This window comes from Triticum aestivum, chromosome 6D, assembly GCF_018294505.1.
Source record: "Triticum aestivum cultivar Chinese Spring chromosome 6D, IWGSC CS RefSeq v2.1, whole genome shotgun sequence".
NCBI lineage: Eukaryota > Viridiplantae > Streptophyta > Magnoliopsida > Poales > Poaceae > Triticum > Triticum aestivum.
In genome coordinates this window covers 367,946,916-367,962,131 of record NC_057811.1, presented here as the reverse complement: position 1 = coordinate 367,962,131, position 15,216 = coordinate 367,946,916, and the positions used below count along the sequence as shown (strand labels likewise).

General features: G+C 44.4%; 1 protein-coding gene across 1 annotated transcript; it reads right to left on the bottom strand.

Moving 5' to 3' along the window:
* Window positions 1–246: 246 nt before the first annotated feature.
* Window positions 247–6,781, bottom strand: LOC123145138 (AP-2 complex subunit mu). Its single transcript, XM_044564463.1, has 13 exons — window positions 6,433–6,781; window positions 3,985–4,162; window positions 3,238–3,328; window positions 3,047–3,141; window positions 2,837–2,926; window positions 2,486–2,534; window positions 2,242–2,380; window positions 1,978–2,094; window positions 1,788–1,878; window positions 1,569–1,711; window positions 1,133–1,247; window positions 765–809; window positions 247–692 (listed from the first exon to the last, which is right to left on the bottom strand). The coding sequence occupies exons 1-13, from the start codon at window positions 6,513–6,515 to the stop codon at window positions 612–614; spliced, it is 1,317 nt and encodes a 438-aa protein (XP_044420398.1). The 5' UTR covers window positions 6,516–6,781; the 3' UTR covers window positions 247–611.
* Between the last annotated feature and the right edge of the window lie 8,435 nt (window positions 6,782–15,216).

Sequence of the window (15,216 nt, the reverse complement as noted above, 5' to 3'; positions counted from 1 at the left end):
GCAGCAGCAGCAGTAGTATTTTTAAAAATTCCTACAAGTTATTGCCCCGTATCAAAATGTAGGACATTTTTATAGGCTAGTTTAGCTTACAAAAATGTCTTCTATTTTGGTACAGATTTAGTATTTTTAAACTGAGGGAATCCTTCACCAATCACCACATATGCTTGGACATCAATCAGCATTCACACAGACCTCGCAACAAATTCGATGGAATGGCATAGCCACTTTACATCAAACACAGGCACAGCAAGCCAACAACATTATCATCATATATTTATACACCGTTTTGCAAGCGATTTGACACCCATTCAAGGAGAAAACAACAGGAACTGGCAAGGGGGTGTACTGATCAACGAGAACGAATGCTACTGCCAAATATACAATAAAAATATGCCCTATGACAAACAGGACACGGGGGGAGAATACATATCCCATGTCAACATGAAAATAAGGAACATAGGAAAACTGCCTGCTCTGATCTGCCCTCTGCTGAAGTACAAACTTGCAGAGAACTGGGTCATAATTTACGTGCCTTCTGATCAATCATGATGAGTACAAAAAGAGCTCCGCAAATCCACGAAATAATGAGCCCACGCCATTTTTCTTGGTCACTAACACCTGATTTCATATGATCCAGCCCTTGTGATGTAGCGAACCCACTCAACGGTGTTGTAGCCGCTCTTCTCCCACACCTGAAAATGCATCAAGAGATGGTTTTAGTACCAAACATTTTCAATATTTCATATTGTACTTGCTCCACATACCTTGAGGAACCGAACACGTAAACCAGAAGCAGTGAACATCGGAACCTGCAGGGAAGAGATATCATAGTGAATCTAAAGGATAGACTGCAGGAAGCCAGGAAACAGTCAGACAACACGGGGGGCATATAGCACATTATATGCATGAAGGATCCTCGAACAAAAATACTCCAAGGTCAACCAATTATTTAAGTATCAATTTATTGTACATGCTCAAATTTTGTTCATAAACAATGAGATACTGGGATTCTTTGCTAACATTGTCATTCTCAGTTATGAATTGCAGAACAGATAAATAAAATGGAGTAGAGGAAAGCTCATAGCCATCTTGCCACGGAAACAATAGGATTCTTAACGAGATTAAATGTAACCTGGAATTCCATCTGAATCGGTGGCCTGTTCGCTAACTTCTTTTCACCCATTGTAGAGATCAGTTCAACTTCTGCACTCATCGTTGCCTCGGTCTGTCCAGGAAATTTCCTGATCCTATGGTTTGAAATGTGCATTACGATTTATGAGTTCATGCTGGTTAATGTGCAATAACTGCAAGAGGTAGCTCAGCACGAAAAAGAACTCCCAGTACATGCACTAACAGGACATACTTTAAAATTGCAAATAGCTAGGCAGGGCATAATTTAGGGAAATTTTGTTTACACCATTCTGAACAACTCAGAGCTAGGCAGGGCATAACTTAGGGAAATTTTGTTTACACCATTCTGAAGAATTCACACCATCAAACCCATTAAAATACGACCCACGTACTGCCTTTGGTATAGTGCAAATGTTAGACAAAAAGATTGCACTTACTTCCACACCAGGGAATCAATCGAAGCATTATATTTGGCTTTGCCAGATGTTGTTTGGAAACTCGTCTTCGCTGTCTGCTTTGGAACTGGAACTTTAACCACAACACCAAGTGCAAACATCTTAGCACCAAAAACACTCTTAACCTGCGTGACAAAAGATTCACCATGTCAGCAAACATGTACACGTTTATGACGTAACCGAGTAGATATATTTGCTCACTTTCACATTAATCTCCATGCGTGTTCGGCCCAACTCCTTAATTGTGGGCAGAACCCGGAATGGAAGATTTACACCCTCCGTGATTCGATATCTAGAACAAATATGTCCGTCAAAATCCAGCTAGCGAATGAAACTATCATTTGTAAAATGTACCGATAATTGCAAGAATAAATAGGGATCTAAAAATTACTTCATCAATTCGAATTCACCATCTGGTGGCACAAAGCTGACTGTTTTTTCTGAGTTAAATCTTGTTAGGTTGACGCACTGGTGGAACGTGACATCATCGAGTTCTATGGTCTTCCCACTGTAGAGGGAGAGAACACAAGCAATCAGGAGATCATTTACGAAAAGGAACAAAAGTTGGGTAGCCAATAAACAATGTTAACCGGCAAAACAGTTATATATATGTGCACACTTTGTCACCATGTGTCAAGACTCAGTAAAGCAATACCTCTTTGAAGGCCTGGACTTCAGTTGGGCTTCCTTTTCAAGTCCAATTTTGTCATTTAGTCCCAACTTCAGATCAGGCATTCCAGAAAGGAAGCACTTCATAAGAATCTTCCCTGTCACGTCACATCGTAGAACACTCCCTGCAGAAATGTAAGAAATATACACGACGGACATCAAATAGCTGAACAGGAAAGACACCAGAAACCTCAGACCAGATAACAAAAAATTGATGGTCCATAAAATACCTTTAGAAGACATAAGAAGGTTTACGCTCTCAACAATGTCCAAGAAAACCTAACATACGAGGAGAAGTCATTAGTTATTACTGTTACTTCACTTGCTAAATGGAGGTAAACAATGACATGACATTAATGACAACAAAGAAACGAAAACTGAGGGAAGTATGAGCCACTGCTTTAACAGGAATGCTGGTACATGTAAAATATGTATTAGAAATGAGATGCATTTTAAAATGTATGTGGATGATGGCATTGCTGGTAGCCCAAGCACTGATAGGAAACTAGGACCATTATAAATAGTCCTCTGCTTTTTTTCCGAATACAGCTGAAGCCTCCCTACATATTTAATTCAAATACCTCATTCTTCTTGTACACCAGACCCTCTCTTCTCCAACCAACAGCGCCGGTAACTTGCAGGGTCGCATTTGGAACAGGCTTATCCGAAGGCTATCAGTACAGAGAGAAGGAAATATGGTTCAGTTACTTTCCTAGAAAATAAATAGGAACACATATAATTATTATTTTGCAATCCAATACAGCAGACTTCATTTTTCATATATTTCTAACCTTGGAAGAAAATGGCGACCGCACGCCTTCCTGGGTTATATATAACTTCAAAATTTCAGGGGAGAGATTCTGAGGATAACCGAAGTCCATAATCTCTGCACAGTTGCACAGAGTCAGTATTGCAAACAAAAAAAGAATCCATGGTGGGAACTGAAGCAGCAAGCTAAGTCCAAAATCAGATGTGCCCTTACCATCAAGAAGTTCATATATTAACACAAAGTTATTCCTGATAGCATCTTCATCAAAAGTTCCACCAAAGTAGGACTTGAAGAGGGCCACTGCCTGATAATTTCAAATAATCTTCAGCACAAATAACGGCGAATGAGATAGGACATGTTACATTGAGTAGGATCTCTACATTGAATTAGCAACTGTAGTTTCATCACTGAATCATCTTTGGCCTAACATACAAATTAAACTAATTCCTAGCCCAATCCCTCTCTTCCAAACAGGCCCTCAGGAAATCATATAGAGCACAAAGGGTTCTGTTATTCACTTAGTCCTATCAAACTATTCCCAGCAGTGATGAACATGGAACATCACGCCATCTAGGCATTGAAAATTTCTAGTTTTTGTACCACCTGCTTGTACCCTGTTGGGTTTGGTGATTCTGATGTCCATCACCAGTTTTCGCAATAGAAAATTCCATTCGCCAAACAAAGCCAAACATTGATACCATTATTAGATGACATGATCATTTAAACCTTTTGGGCTGAGATGATACATTATCTTACAATTTGACAGAACACTTCAGAAAATCATATGGCTTGTTAAGTAACTAATACATTCTTTTGCTCTGAATAGACAAATACACAAACATCATAGACAAATATTTCTAGTGAAAAAGAAAAACATCAATTATCATCAAGATCATAATGTCTGTGTGGGTTATATATAATTTATTTGGAAATGCTCATAAGACAACAGAAACTTCATACCTCCACAACAAACTTGAAAGCACAAGAAACATTAGCATTGCTGCTAACCACGATCACAATGTAAACATTACTGATCCTCATGTAAAGGAAGGAACAGCCTCCTATTTGTCGAACAGGGCATGTACCAAGCTCTTTTGTTTGCATAATGTGCATCCTGAATGCATCAACCATATTTCCCCTGCATAGCCGTACATGAACATGATAGGGTTTAGTCACTTGTAAAGGTATGTGCAACCAAATAAGCAGGGAATGGAAAGTGAGAGAAGCAAAATGAATACTCGGGATTGTTTCCTATTGAAGTGATAACTGAGAAAGGCTATGAGAGGAAATGACCTAAGTAGCCTCTTGAGATCGCTTTGGAATGATGAGACAGTTGTCCAGGTGATAATGAATAAATGTGCGCAAAAGAAAGAAAGAAAAGGACATGGTGGAACAAATATCATTAAAATTTACATCCATGTCCTACGGTTATCAACAGAGCTTGAAAAAAAATGCTTGCATTACTCAACAGTAGGTGTCGTAGTTTACATGTTTTAGGGTCCTTCATAAACAATGACTATGATATTGACAATATATCATATAGATGGAATGTCACTTGCTCAATATTAAACTAGTGTAAGACCTACATGTCGAAATAGGCTCAGCACATACAGGATCACAGCACATCGCTGCAGGTTTATTGAATGGTCTTGTTTTGTTTCTACTATCAACGTGCATGTATGAAAACATTCCTCATACTTATGATTTCCAATGGTACCAATTCCATTATCTTTACTCCTATAAAAGATCCAGTTGGTGATGATGGTGTGTCTGCATCCGTCATTTCTGACCATTCGATCTGCGTCTAACGCATGCAATGTAAGCTGTCGCATTTTTGCAACAAGTCCCTCGCCACTCTGCTCCAACATTTCAGAAAACCCCTTAGTCTATTTGGGTGAAACCTAACATATTTTTAGTGATATACATCAAAACCAGGGTGATTTTTCAAGTTTGTGAACATGCATTTGCCGATTGTAGATCCATTCCAATGCACAGGCACTTTGCTAGTACAAATATAAAAAAATTGCATTCTGCGGGAATATTCAGTGTTCAAGAAAGCGTTTTTAAGCGACGCTTAAGCGCCGAGCGATGGCAAAACACTTCGCTTTTGCCCTAAGCGGTAGATTAAACGGTTTTTCTTTCATTTGTCCATAATTTGGTTGATTTTGAACTACTTCTGCTTGTGCAATAATGGCAATATGCCATTTATCTTATTATTAAGCTCTGTTCGGGAAGTATTTCCTTCATATTCTGGCAAAATTCTGGCCGCGTGGTCTATATTAGGTTGTGTCTGTTTGAACTTAACTGCATTTTAGTTGTTATTTTGCTTGCTATGTGAACCTGATGTGTATTTGCTATGGTGTGAACTGTATTTTAGATGCTATTTCAATTACCCATGTGCCATGTCTCCTATTTTCCTGTGTATATTATTCAAAATCTGTCAAATCTAGCCAATCTCAAAAAACACTTAAGTGCCCATTGCTCTAAGCTGTGGCCTTCCGCTTCGCTTACGCTTTCCGCTTTTTTGAACATCGGGAATATTACGAGATGCTTAATAACTTCTGCCGTTCTTTCCAAGACCTCTTGGAAATCTATGGTGCGAGGGTTAATATTAATAATTAATTTCAGTCCGACGGTTACTATTTCAAAGTTAGCTGGTTTGCCGGGTATGCTACAGTAGAAGTAAAATTTCGACTACAGAAGGATGTGACTACTAACTACTGTCAAAGCTCCCACTGGAAGAGAGAAAATGAACTATGCAGCAATTTTTCTTGTCCAAAGTGCCTCACTCATCAAAACTACGAGTTCAAAATGTGGAAAAAATAAAACTAGTACGAATTATCTTGTTTATTGTTGACGACTTGCTATGATCATACTCCCTCCTGCCCGAAATAAGTGTCTCAAGCTTAGTACAACTTTGTACTAAAGTTAGTACAAAGTTGAGACACTTATTTTGGGACAGAGGGAGTATATGACTAGAGGATAACCTCCTTTGAACCATCCTAGGTGGAATCGAACGACATATCCTACTCAGCGAGCAATCTCTTCACTCTATGCTGGAATCATGTAGGCGCCACAGCCTCAGGGCAGAGAATGGAACACGCATTCCAAATGCAAATCAGTTAGGAACGCCACAACCAAGAGAATGGGCAAACTGAAGCGCGCAATGGGCAAATTGCAGTGCGCAACGAGCCAACCACCGAAGAGTGGCCGTCAACTGCACTCCTACCCGCAGAATTTCACTTGTCACTCAGCGAAAGCAATCGAAATTCACAAGCTACCAGCCATCCTTCTAGTGATCTACATAACTACAGGCTACGGACGGAATCAACCCATCCTGGGGCCTCAGATCTACCACTCAAAACCCAGGGAGCCAGGGAGGGGTGGGAGGGGAGCGGCAAGACGCACCCGACATCGTCGCGGTATAGGCGGTTGATGAGGACGTCGCCGCGGAGGTTGAGGAAGTAGATGGCCGACGCCGCCACCGGCATCGTCTCCGCGTCGCCCGCGCCCCGGCTCGAGCGCCTGGGACCACCACCCTTGACTGGCGCGCGGTTCCGCGGTTCGCCGCCAGCTACAGGTCGTAGCGGGCGATCTGGTGTGCTCGGTGCTCGCCGGACGGTGAGGAGGAGGAACGGGATTGGCGGGGCGCGGGTTTTGGTAGATCTCGGGGGAGGGAGGCACGAGCACCAGGTCGTCTTCCCCGTCCAGGAGCGCTTTTTCGTGCGTGTTTTCCAGAATGAACCTCCCCGGACGGCGTATTTCCGTATTTGCATGGTTGTCTTCAGTTGGTGACTTCTGACTTCGTGTTGCCTTGCGTCTTGGTCCCACTGCTCTACTGGTAGTAGTACAGAAAAGAACATGCAAAATGATACTTTCCTCTAGTGTTAAAAACGCTCTTAGCTTGGATACGTTTTAGTCTCATGACTAAAAGTAGTACGACTAAAACGTATTAGCCTCACCCATGCTTGGATTCAAATACTAAAGGGATTAAAATCACACGCGCGTACTTAGATGAGCATTTATTATACTTCAAACCCTCCGATCCAGAATTCGCATGTGTTAAAGGAGAGGAGTTAAATAAGGAGAGAGAGGACTAATCCATATTTTAGTAGGGGTACCTCTGACTAAAAAAATTTAGTCTCAAGACTAGTTTTAGCTCCTCTTTAGTCAGGGGTGCTTGGAACTTTAGCCTCTTAAAGAGACTATTTTTAGTCAGACTAAAATAAGTCTCTTGGATCCACGCACCCTCTTAGGCCTCATTTGGTTCATAGGATAGAAAAATCGTAGCAATAGGAAAGTCATATAAAATGAGATGACATGTATCTTAAATACTGAGTAGGAATAGGAAAGGTGCCCTTTGATTCATATCATAGAATTTTTTTCATTGAGTCTAGGCTAATGTTTATTTTCTTATAAAATGTGGAGGATAAGAAGAATTCCTCCATAAAAATATGATTCCATTCCTATAAATCAAAGGGCTCTACATAAATTTTTCTTATAAAAATCTAAAATCTTATCCTATGAAATTCCTACAAGATTTTTTTAAATTAAAGGAGGCCTTATATTATGGGACGGAGGAAGTACTATGCTGTCCCAACTCAAAAAAATGTTATCCAAAAAAAGACTGTAGATTGGTCTACGAATAGCAATTTTGTCCATGGATATTGGGTTTCCGCATGTACGGTACCATAAACATCGGGTACCCGCGCGCACCGTGGTCGCCCCAGCCACCGTCGTCACCCGCAGGGACCAGCGCGCGACGACGGCCAACCTGCGCCACCGCGCGAACCTTCGCCGCCCCTGCCCACCTGTGCCGCCCGCACGGAGACGAGTTGCGCCACCCGCCCGCCACCTACTCCTCCACGGCGACCACCTCGATGGACGGCGGCTCCACAGCTGAAGGGCGTTGCACCGCCGCTATCCCCTCCCGCGGTGACCCCTCCCGCCAGCTCAGGGCTGCGCCACCGGTATCCCCTCCCGCCCAGGGCCTGCGCCGCCGCTATCCCTTCCCGCCGTCCAGGACCTGCGCGCGCCTGCGTCTCGAGCGCCTGGAGCTGGAGCTCCCGGCGGGCCTCGACCTCAAGCTCCCAGCGGGCCTGCTCCTGTGCAAGTTGCTGCTCCTCCGCCCGTAGCTCCCCTGCTCGTGTTGCTGCCGGTGAGAAGAAGCACCCCTCTGTAAATCTGCTCCTCTGCCCGCTTGCTCGTGGTGCTCCAATTTCTGTACATTGCAATTTCAAACACTACTCATCATGTTCACTGAAGAAAATTGATCTGCTTTTAAGAAAACTGATCATGTTCTCTGAAGAAAATTGATCTGTTGTTAAGAAAATTGAACATGTTCTCTGGACTGATAGCATCAAGTTAACTAAATGCATCAAGAGCAACTGGTCCAGATTTTGGCAAAATTGCAAGTTAACTAAATGCATCATCAAGAGCAACTGGACAAGATTGTTGTTGTTATGGTCTAAAATGGGAGAAGGAAAAAATGTTATGCCTGTCAATTGTTGAATTATTCAGAGTATTTGAATTATTCAGATATCCATGTTCTGTATCCAGGATAATGCACAATTGCAGTGTCCATGGATCACAGGATAATCAATTGCAGTGTTAAATTCAGTCAGTGTGTACTCCAAGTAGTGATTTTAAATTCCGTCATCAAAATACAGTCAATTTTTCTACACGGTCTGCAGATGAGTGTAAATTCAATCAATAACTTGCACTAAGGAATTTGTTCTCCAGGTAGAGATGAGTGTAAAAAAGGTCCAATAATAGTAGTGTCATGGTAAGGTTGCCAGGATGATGGATATCACAGCCTGCAGATGCAGCTGCAACAAACAAACAGTTCCCAGGGATCAACACTTGCATGACAAACTGTTCAAAACTTCAGGCACTGCGAGCAGAGTATGCTCTGCTTTGCTTACATATCTGTAGAACAGATGCGTGAAGAACACGACGAAGAGGAACTGGATCGCCACGTAGATCCACACATATCTCCTCACCACTGCAGATACGCGCTATTTCAAATTAGTTACCGTAGCAACGAGGGTTCCATCAAGGCAATCATATCAAAATTTTCAGTATGTGTTCTGAGGTGGGTGGTGGTTAAATGATGCAGTATCCATGCTTGTTGTGGTTAGTGATGAGAAGAGGCCTAGGATGCATGAGAAGGGCAGCGAAATCGCCAGGGCGGCGAAGCCGTTATGCGCAACTATGATGTGACGCCCCCGTTTCAATCGTACACTAATCATGCACGCAAACGTGTACGATCAAGATCAGGGACTCACGGGAAGATATCACAACACAACTCTAAAAACATAAATAAGTCATACAAGCATCATAATACCAGTCAGGGGCCTCGAGGGCTCGAATACAATTGCTGAATCATACACGAGTCAGCGGAAGCAACAATATCTGAGTACAAACATAAGTTAAACAAGTTTGCCTTAAGAAGACTAGCACAAAAGTTGCAACGATCGAAAAGGCAAGGCCTCCTGCCAGGGACCTCCTAACTACTCCTCGAAGCCGAACTCCACGTAAAATCATCCTCGGGATCTCCAGCTCCTGGACTCCAACATCTGGTTGCGACAACCAAGAAGAATGCGAAGGGAGAAAAACAACTGTGAGTACTCATCCAAAGTACTCACAAGCAAAGAGCTACACTACATATGCATGGGTATATCTGTAAAGAGCCATATCGGTGGACTGAACTGCAGAATGCCAGAATAAGAGGGGGATAGCTAATCCTGTCGAAGACTACGCTTCTGGCCACCTCCATCTTGCAGCATGTAGAAGAGAGTAGATGGTAAGTTCACCAAGTAGCATCGCATAGCATAATCCTACCCAGCGATCCCCTCCTCGTCGCCCTGTTAGAGAGCGATCACCGGGTTGTATCTGGCACTTGGAAGGGTGTGTTTTATTAAGTATCCGATTCTAGTTGTCATAAGGTCAAGGTACAACTCCAAGTCGTCCTGTTACCGAAGATCACGGCTATTCGAATAGATAAACTTCCCTGGAGGGGTGCACCACATAACCCAACACGCTCGATCCCATTTGGCCGGACACACTTTCCTGGGTCATGCCCGGCCTCGGAAGATCAACACGTCGCAGCCCCACATAGGCACAACAGAGCGGTCAGCACGCCGGTCTAAATCCTATGCGCGCAGGGGTCTGGGCCCATCGCCCATTGCACACCTGCATGTTGCGAACGCGGCCGGAAGCAGACCTAGCCTAGCAGGCGTTCCAGTCCAATCCGGCGCGCGCCGCTCAGTCGCTGACGTCACGAAGGCTTCGGCTGATACCACGACGCCGAGTGCACATAACTGTTCCCGCGTAGTTGGTTAGTGCGTATAGACCAAATGGCCAGACTCAGATCAAATACCAAGATCTCGTTAAGCATGTTAAGTATCCGCGAACGCCGACCAGGGCCAGGCCCACCTCTCTCCTAGGTGGTCTCAACCTGCCCTGTCGCTCCGCCACAAAGTAACAGTCGGGGGCCGTCAGGAACCCAGGCCCACCTCTACCGGGATGGAGCCACCTGTCCTTTCAGGCCCCCTCATCAGAATCACTTGCGGGTACTCAACGAGCTGACCCGACTTTAGTCAGCACATGTGTCATGTATATAAAGTATATAGTATATTACCCGTGATCACCTCCCGAAGTGATCACGGCCCAGTAGTATAGCATGGCAGACGGACAAGAGTGTAGGGCCACTGATGGAACACTAGCATCCTATACTAAGCAGTAGGATAGCAGGTAAGGGTAACAACTGTAGCAACAATGACAGGCTATGCAGCAGAATAGGATTAACCGAAAGCAGTAACATGCTACACTCTTCTAATGCAAGCAGTATAGAGAAGAATAGGCGATATCTGGTGATCAAGGGGGGGGCTTGCCTGGAAGCTCAGCCGAGAAGGAGGGGTCGTCAACACCGTAGTCGATCGGGCACCAGCAGCGACGTCAGCCTCGTAGTCTACCGGAGAGAAGAGGGGGAAGAAAAAATAAATACGGAGCAAACAAAGCATCACAAAACATAACGAGGTAATACGCGGTGCCAGGGGTGATCTAACGCAGGGATAGGTGATACCGGCGAAGGGGGGAAACATCCGGGAAAGTATTCCCGATGTTTCGCGTTTTCGGACAGATGAACCGGAGGGGAAAGTTGCGTGTTTGCTATGCTAGGGATGTGTGGCGGATGAACGGGCTGAGTATCCGGATTCGTCTCGTCGTTCTGAGCAACTTTCATGTACAAAGTATTTTCATCCGAGCTACGAATTATTTTATAATATTTTTCAAAGATTTAATCAATTTCTGAAATTTATTAAATTCATTTAATTAAAAGAATCGTTTATTGCATCAGCGTGATGTCAGCATGACGTCAGCGGTCAACGCTGACCGTTGACCGGTCAAACTGATGGTGGGGCCCGATTGTCATACTCTGTCTAGGTTAATTAGGATTTAGCTAATCTAATTACCGTTTAATTAAACTAACTAGTTAATTAGATTAATTAAACATGTTTAATTAACTTAATTAATTCACTAATTAATTAATTAATTATTAATTCATTTTTATTTTATTGTCTTCTACTAAAAAAATGTTCTGCGGGGTGGGGCCCTTTGTCGTAGGCCCCTGGGGGCCTAGCGTGTCGGGCGCTGGCGAAACGGGGCGGGCGTAGGCGCACCCGAACGGGTGCTCGCCCGCAGGAAGTGGTGCGGTGGAACGAGGCCGCAGGGGTTCATGCAGCCGGCGGCGCCGGCAGTGGGGCGGCTGCAGCGGGGGCAGGGCGCGGCCCGGGCGAGTGGTTGGGCGCCGGAGCGCGCGGGCAGGTGCGAGCGGCGGAGCCTGTGGCCAGCAGCAATCTGTAGCAGCAGAGCAACAAAAATGGCAGCGCGGGTGCGCGGGCCTGCGGGAGAAACAGCAGGGTGCGGCCACGGCGCGCACGGGCCGCGGGGACGCGCGGGCAGGGGCGGAACACAGAGGCGCGGGGCGAACTACAGGGGCGGCGGCGACTAGGCTACGGGCGTTGCGACGAGCGCGCTCGAGCTCGAATCCGAGCTCGATAAATTGCGGGGAAGTGGCGGTGCTCATTGTGGTTGCGTAGGGATGCTTGAGGGAGCCGGAGATGGTCTGGACGGCGTGGATCGAGGCGAGGCATGTGGCGGCTGTCGTCGAAGAAGATCGTCGGGGGCGCCGTCGTTGGGGCATCCTAGCTCGCGTGCGCCAGTGTAGATGATGAAGACGACGAGGCAGACCTCACAGACGCGACGGGTTGTTGATTCGGTGGCGGTGGTTGCTGTGGTTTGCGGCGGCGAGCGGCGGCCATGGAAGGCGCTTGGGCGCGGGGACGAGCACGCGTGCGGGGTCACATGCGAGGCACTGGAGCCGAGCGAGAGTCGGAGAAGAGGACCAGGGGCACGGAGGCCCGAGGCGGTCATCGGCAGCCATGGGGATCGGGGCGAGGAGCTCCTCTCCTGTGTGTGCGCTGCGTGGTGGCGGCGGTGAGGCAGACGAGGGGAGAGGTGGGGATCGTGCGGAGGAAGTTGGTTGAGGGCTAGGTCACGGGGGAAGTGGGGTGGTTATGGGAGGCTGGCGGCTGGGTCGGCCTGAGTAGCCCAGTGGCCAGCTGGGCCGAGGCCCAGCGAGGGAGGGTTTCTTTCTTCTTTTACTTTTCTGTTTTATTTACTTTTTTATTTTATTATAGTTTTGTAAAATGCCAAAGTTGTACCTAATTTAGTTTTAATAAACATGCCACTGCCCCAATAGTTTTGGGAAATTAAATAACTTAGTTAATATTTTATTAATTGAAAAAGGCATTTATTTGTTTGTTTTTGTTATTGTTTTGTTTATTTTTGGGCATCTATCTATTTTACCAAAATGTGGTTTCTCCATCATAATTACTCGTGATTTATTTGACCCATCTTGAACATTTTAGTTTTAAATTTTGAAAACTTTATTTGTTTGACTTGATTTTGAATTTGACTTTGAACAAGATTTGAATCATCATGAGATTAGCAACAGTAATCGTGGTGACGTGGCCTCATTAGCAGGGAATTACTGTAGCTTAATTATCCGGGCGTCACATATGAGACACCAGCAACAAAAGAATTTATCGACCATATGTAAGGAAGTTTTAGAAGCAATCAACAAGAGAGGGAGGGGTCGCAGACTAAGGCATAGCCTAGTGGTGGGAAGGGGCTGATGCCTTTCCACCCACCCAGGTTCAAGGCACGGTACTTGCAATTTGGGGTTGTTGCACCAATTATACTGTAGGGGGTTCCCTTACAGTCTTTCTGTCAAAAAAGAGAGGGAGGGGTCTAAAATACCAGCAATTGCTCCAAGAAGCAGAAGTATGCCAGGATGCTGATGACCACAAGGATAGGTGTCCCATGCCACAGCCTGATTAACAAAATGACAAAAAGAATCACACGTTAGGTTACATAAATGATAAATCAATGATTGCACTATATGTCTTATTATTATACTATTAGCAGTTTAGCACACAACATTCCAAGTCCAGAAGAAATTATATGTTGATCTGTCATGAAGTAGGTAAGACCAGCAGCATGAAAACTTGTTCTCTATAGCTGAACCAGGTATGGTTAGTATACAGTTAGCAGTTTAGCACACATCATTCAAATTCTAGAATAAATTATATGTTGATCTATCACAAAGTAGGTAAGATTATCAGCATGCAAACTTGTTCTCCTCAAACTAGGTTGCCAAACTATGTGGCCAAACTGCCCATATAATACTACCAAGTCCCTCTCCAAAGTATCACAAGTCTTACCTGACTCCAAATGAGGAACACAAACATCTCAAGTAACAACAACACAAATTCAAGTTGGGGAGGTTGATGCCCTTGGTCTCCTCCACAGATCAGACAAGCAGGATGAACCACTATCCTAGTAACTAACAGAAGATAATTTCAATATTCAGAATGTGTACCTGCACTAGTTGTCAACAAGAAATACAGTAAAAGTTGAGATGTACTCCTGGCCCCTGCTTTTGTTTGCTTTTTAATTCCTGGCCCTGGTGCCTGCAAAAAAAAAGAGATGTATTAGGACTTGTAGTTGCTGAAAACAAAAAAAGGATGTGCGTAGTAAAAAAGGATGCTAGCTTCAGAAAAGTAGTAGGACCTGTAGTTGCTATATAAAACAATTGTCAACTTTAGAACATTTAGTTAGCTTATGAACAAGGAGTACTTTTAATATCTACTTTTCCCTTTCTTGGTTTCTTTGCTTTTTGTCTAGGATTCTTCATGGTTTTCTTGTTATAATTATATGCTAACCATTCATCTTTTGTATACTCTTGTTATGAGTGCAGACAAGAGAACACAACTATGGATTTGAACTTGATGCCGGAAGAGGAGGATGAAGCTCAACAAGAAGAACAAGCCAAGCAAGGTGATGCTATTGATTTGAACTTGATCCCAGAAGAGGAAGATGAAGCTCAACAAGAAGAACAAGCTCAGCAGGGTGATGCTATTGATTTGAACTTGATCCCGGAAGAGGAGGATGAAGACCTTGAATTGAATTGGTTTCCTGAAGAGGAAGAAGCTCAAGATGCAAAAGAAGATGCAGAAGTGCAAGAATCTCAAGATGCACAAGAAAATGCAGAAGTGCAAGAAGCTCAAGAGGCACAAGAAGATGCAGAAGTGCAAGAAGCTCAAGAAGCTGAAGCACATGGCAATCCAAGAGGGGAGGACCTGACAGACAAGGAGAGACATGGTGTTTACTTTGCTCTGCGAGTAATCGAGCTTAGAGATGGATAGGTTCACGTGTATGACAGGGTGCTCATTGCGACTATGCTGAGTGTTCACCTGCGAACAGTTACAAGAATATGGAATCTAGCCAAACTGAAAGATCGAGGATGTCGCCTAGAGGGGGGTGAATAGGCGCTTTAAAATAATTACGGTTTAGGCTTGAACAAATGCGGTATAAACCTAGCGGTTAATTTGTCAAGCACAAAACCTACAACAACTAGGCTCACCTATGTGCACCAACAACTTATGCTAAGCAAGATAAACAACTAAGTGATAGCAAGATATATGACAAGAACAATATGGCTATCACAAAGTAAAGTGCATAAGTAAAGGGCTCGGGTAAGAGAAAACCGAGGCACGCGGAGACGACGATGTATCCCAAAGTTCACACCCTTGCAGATGCTAATCTCCGTTTGGAGCAGTGTGGAGG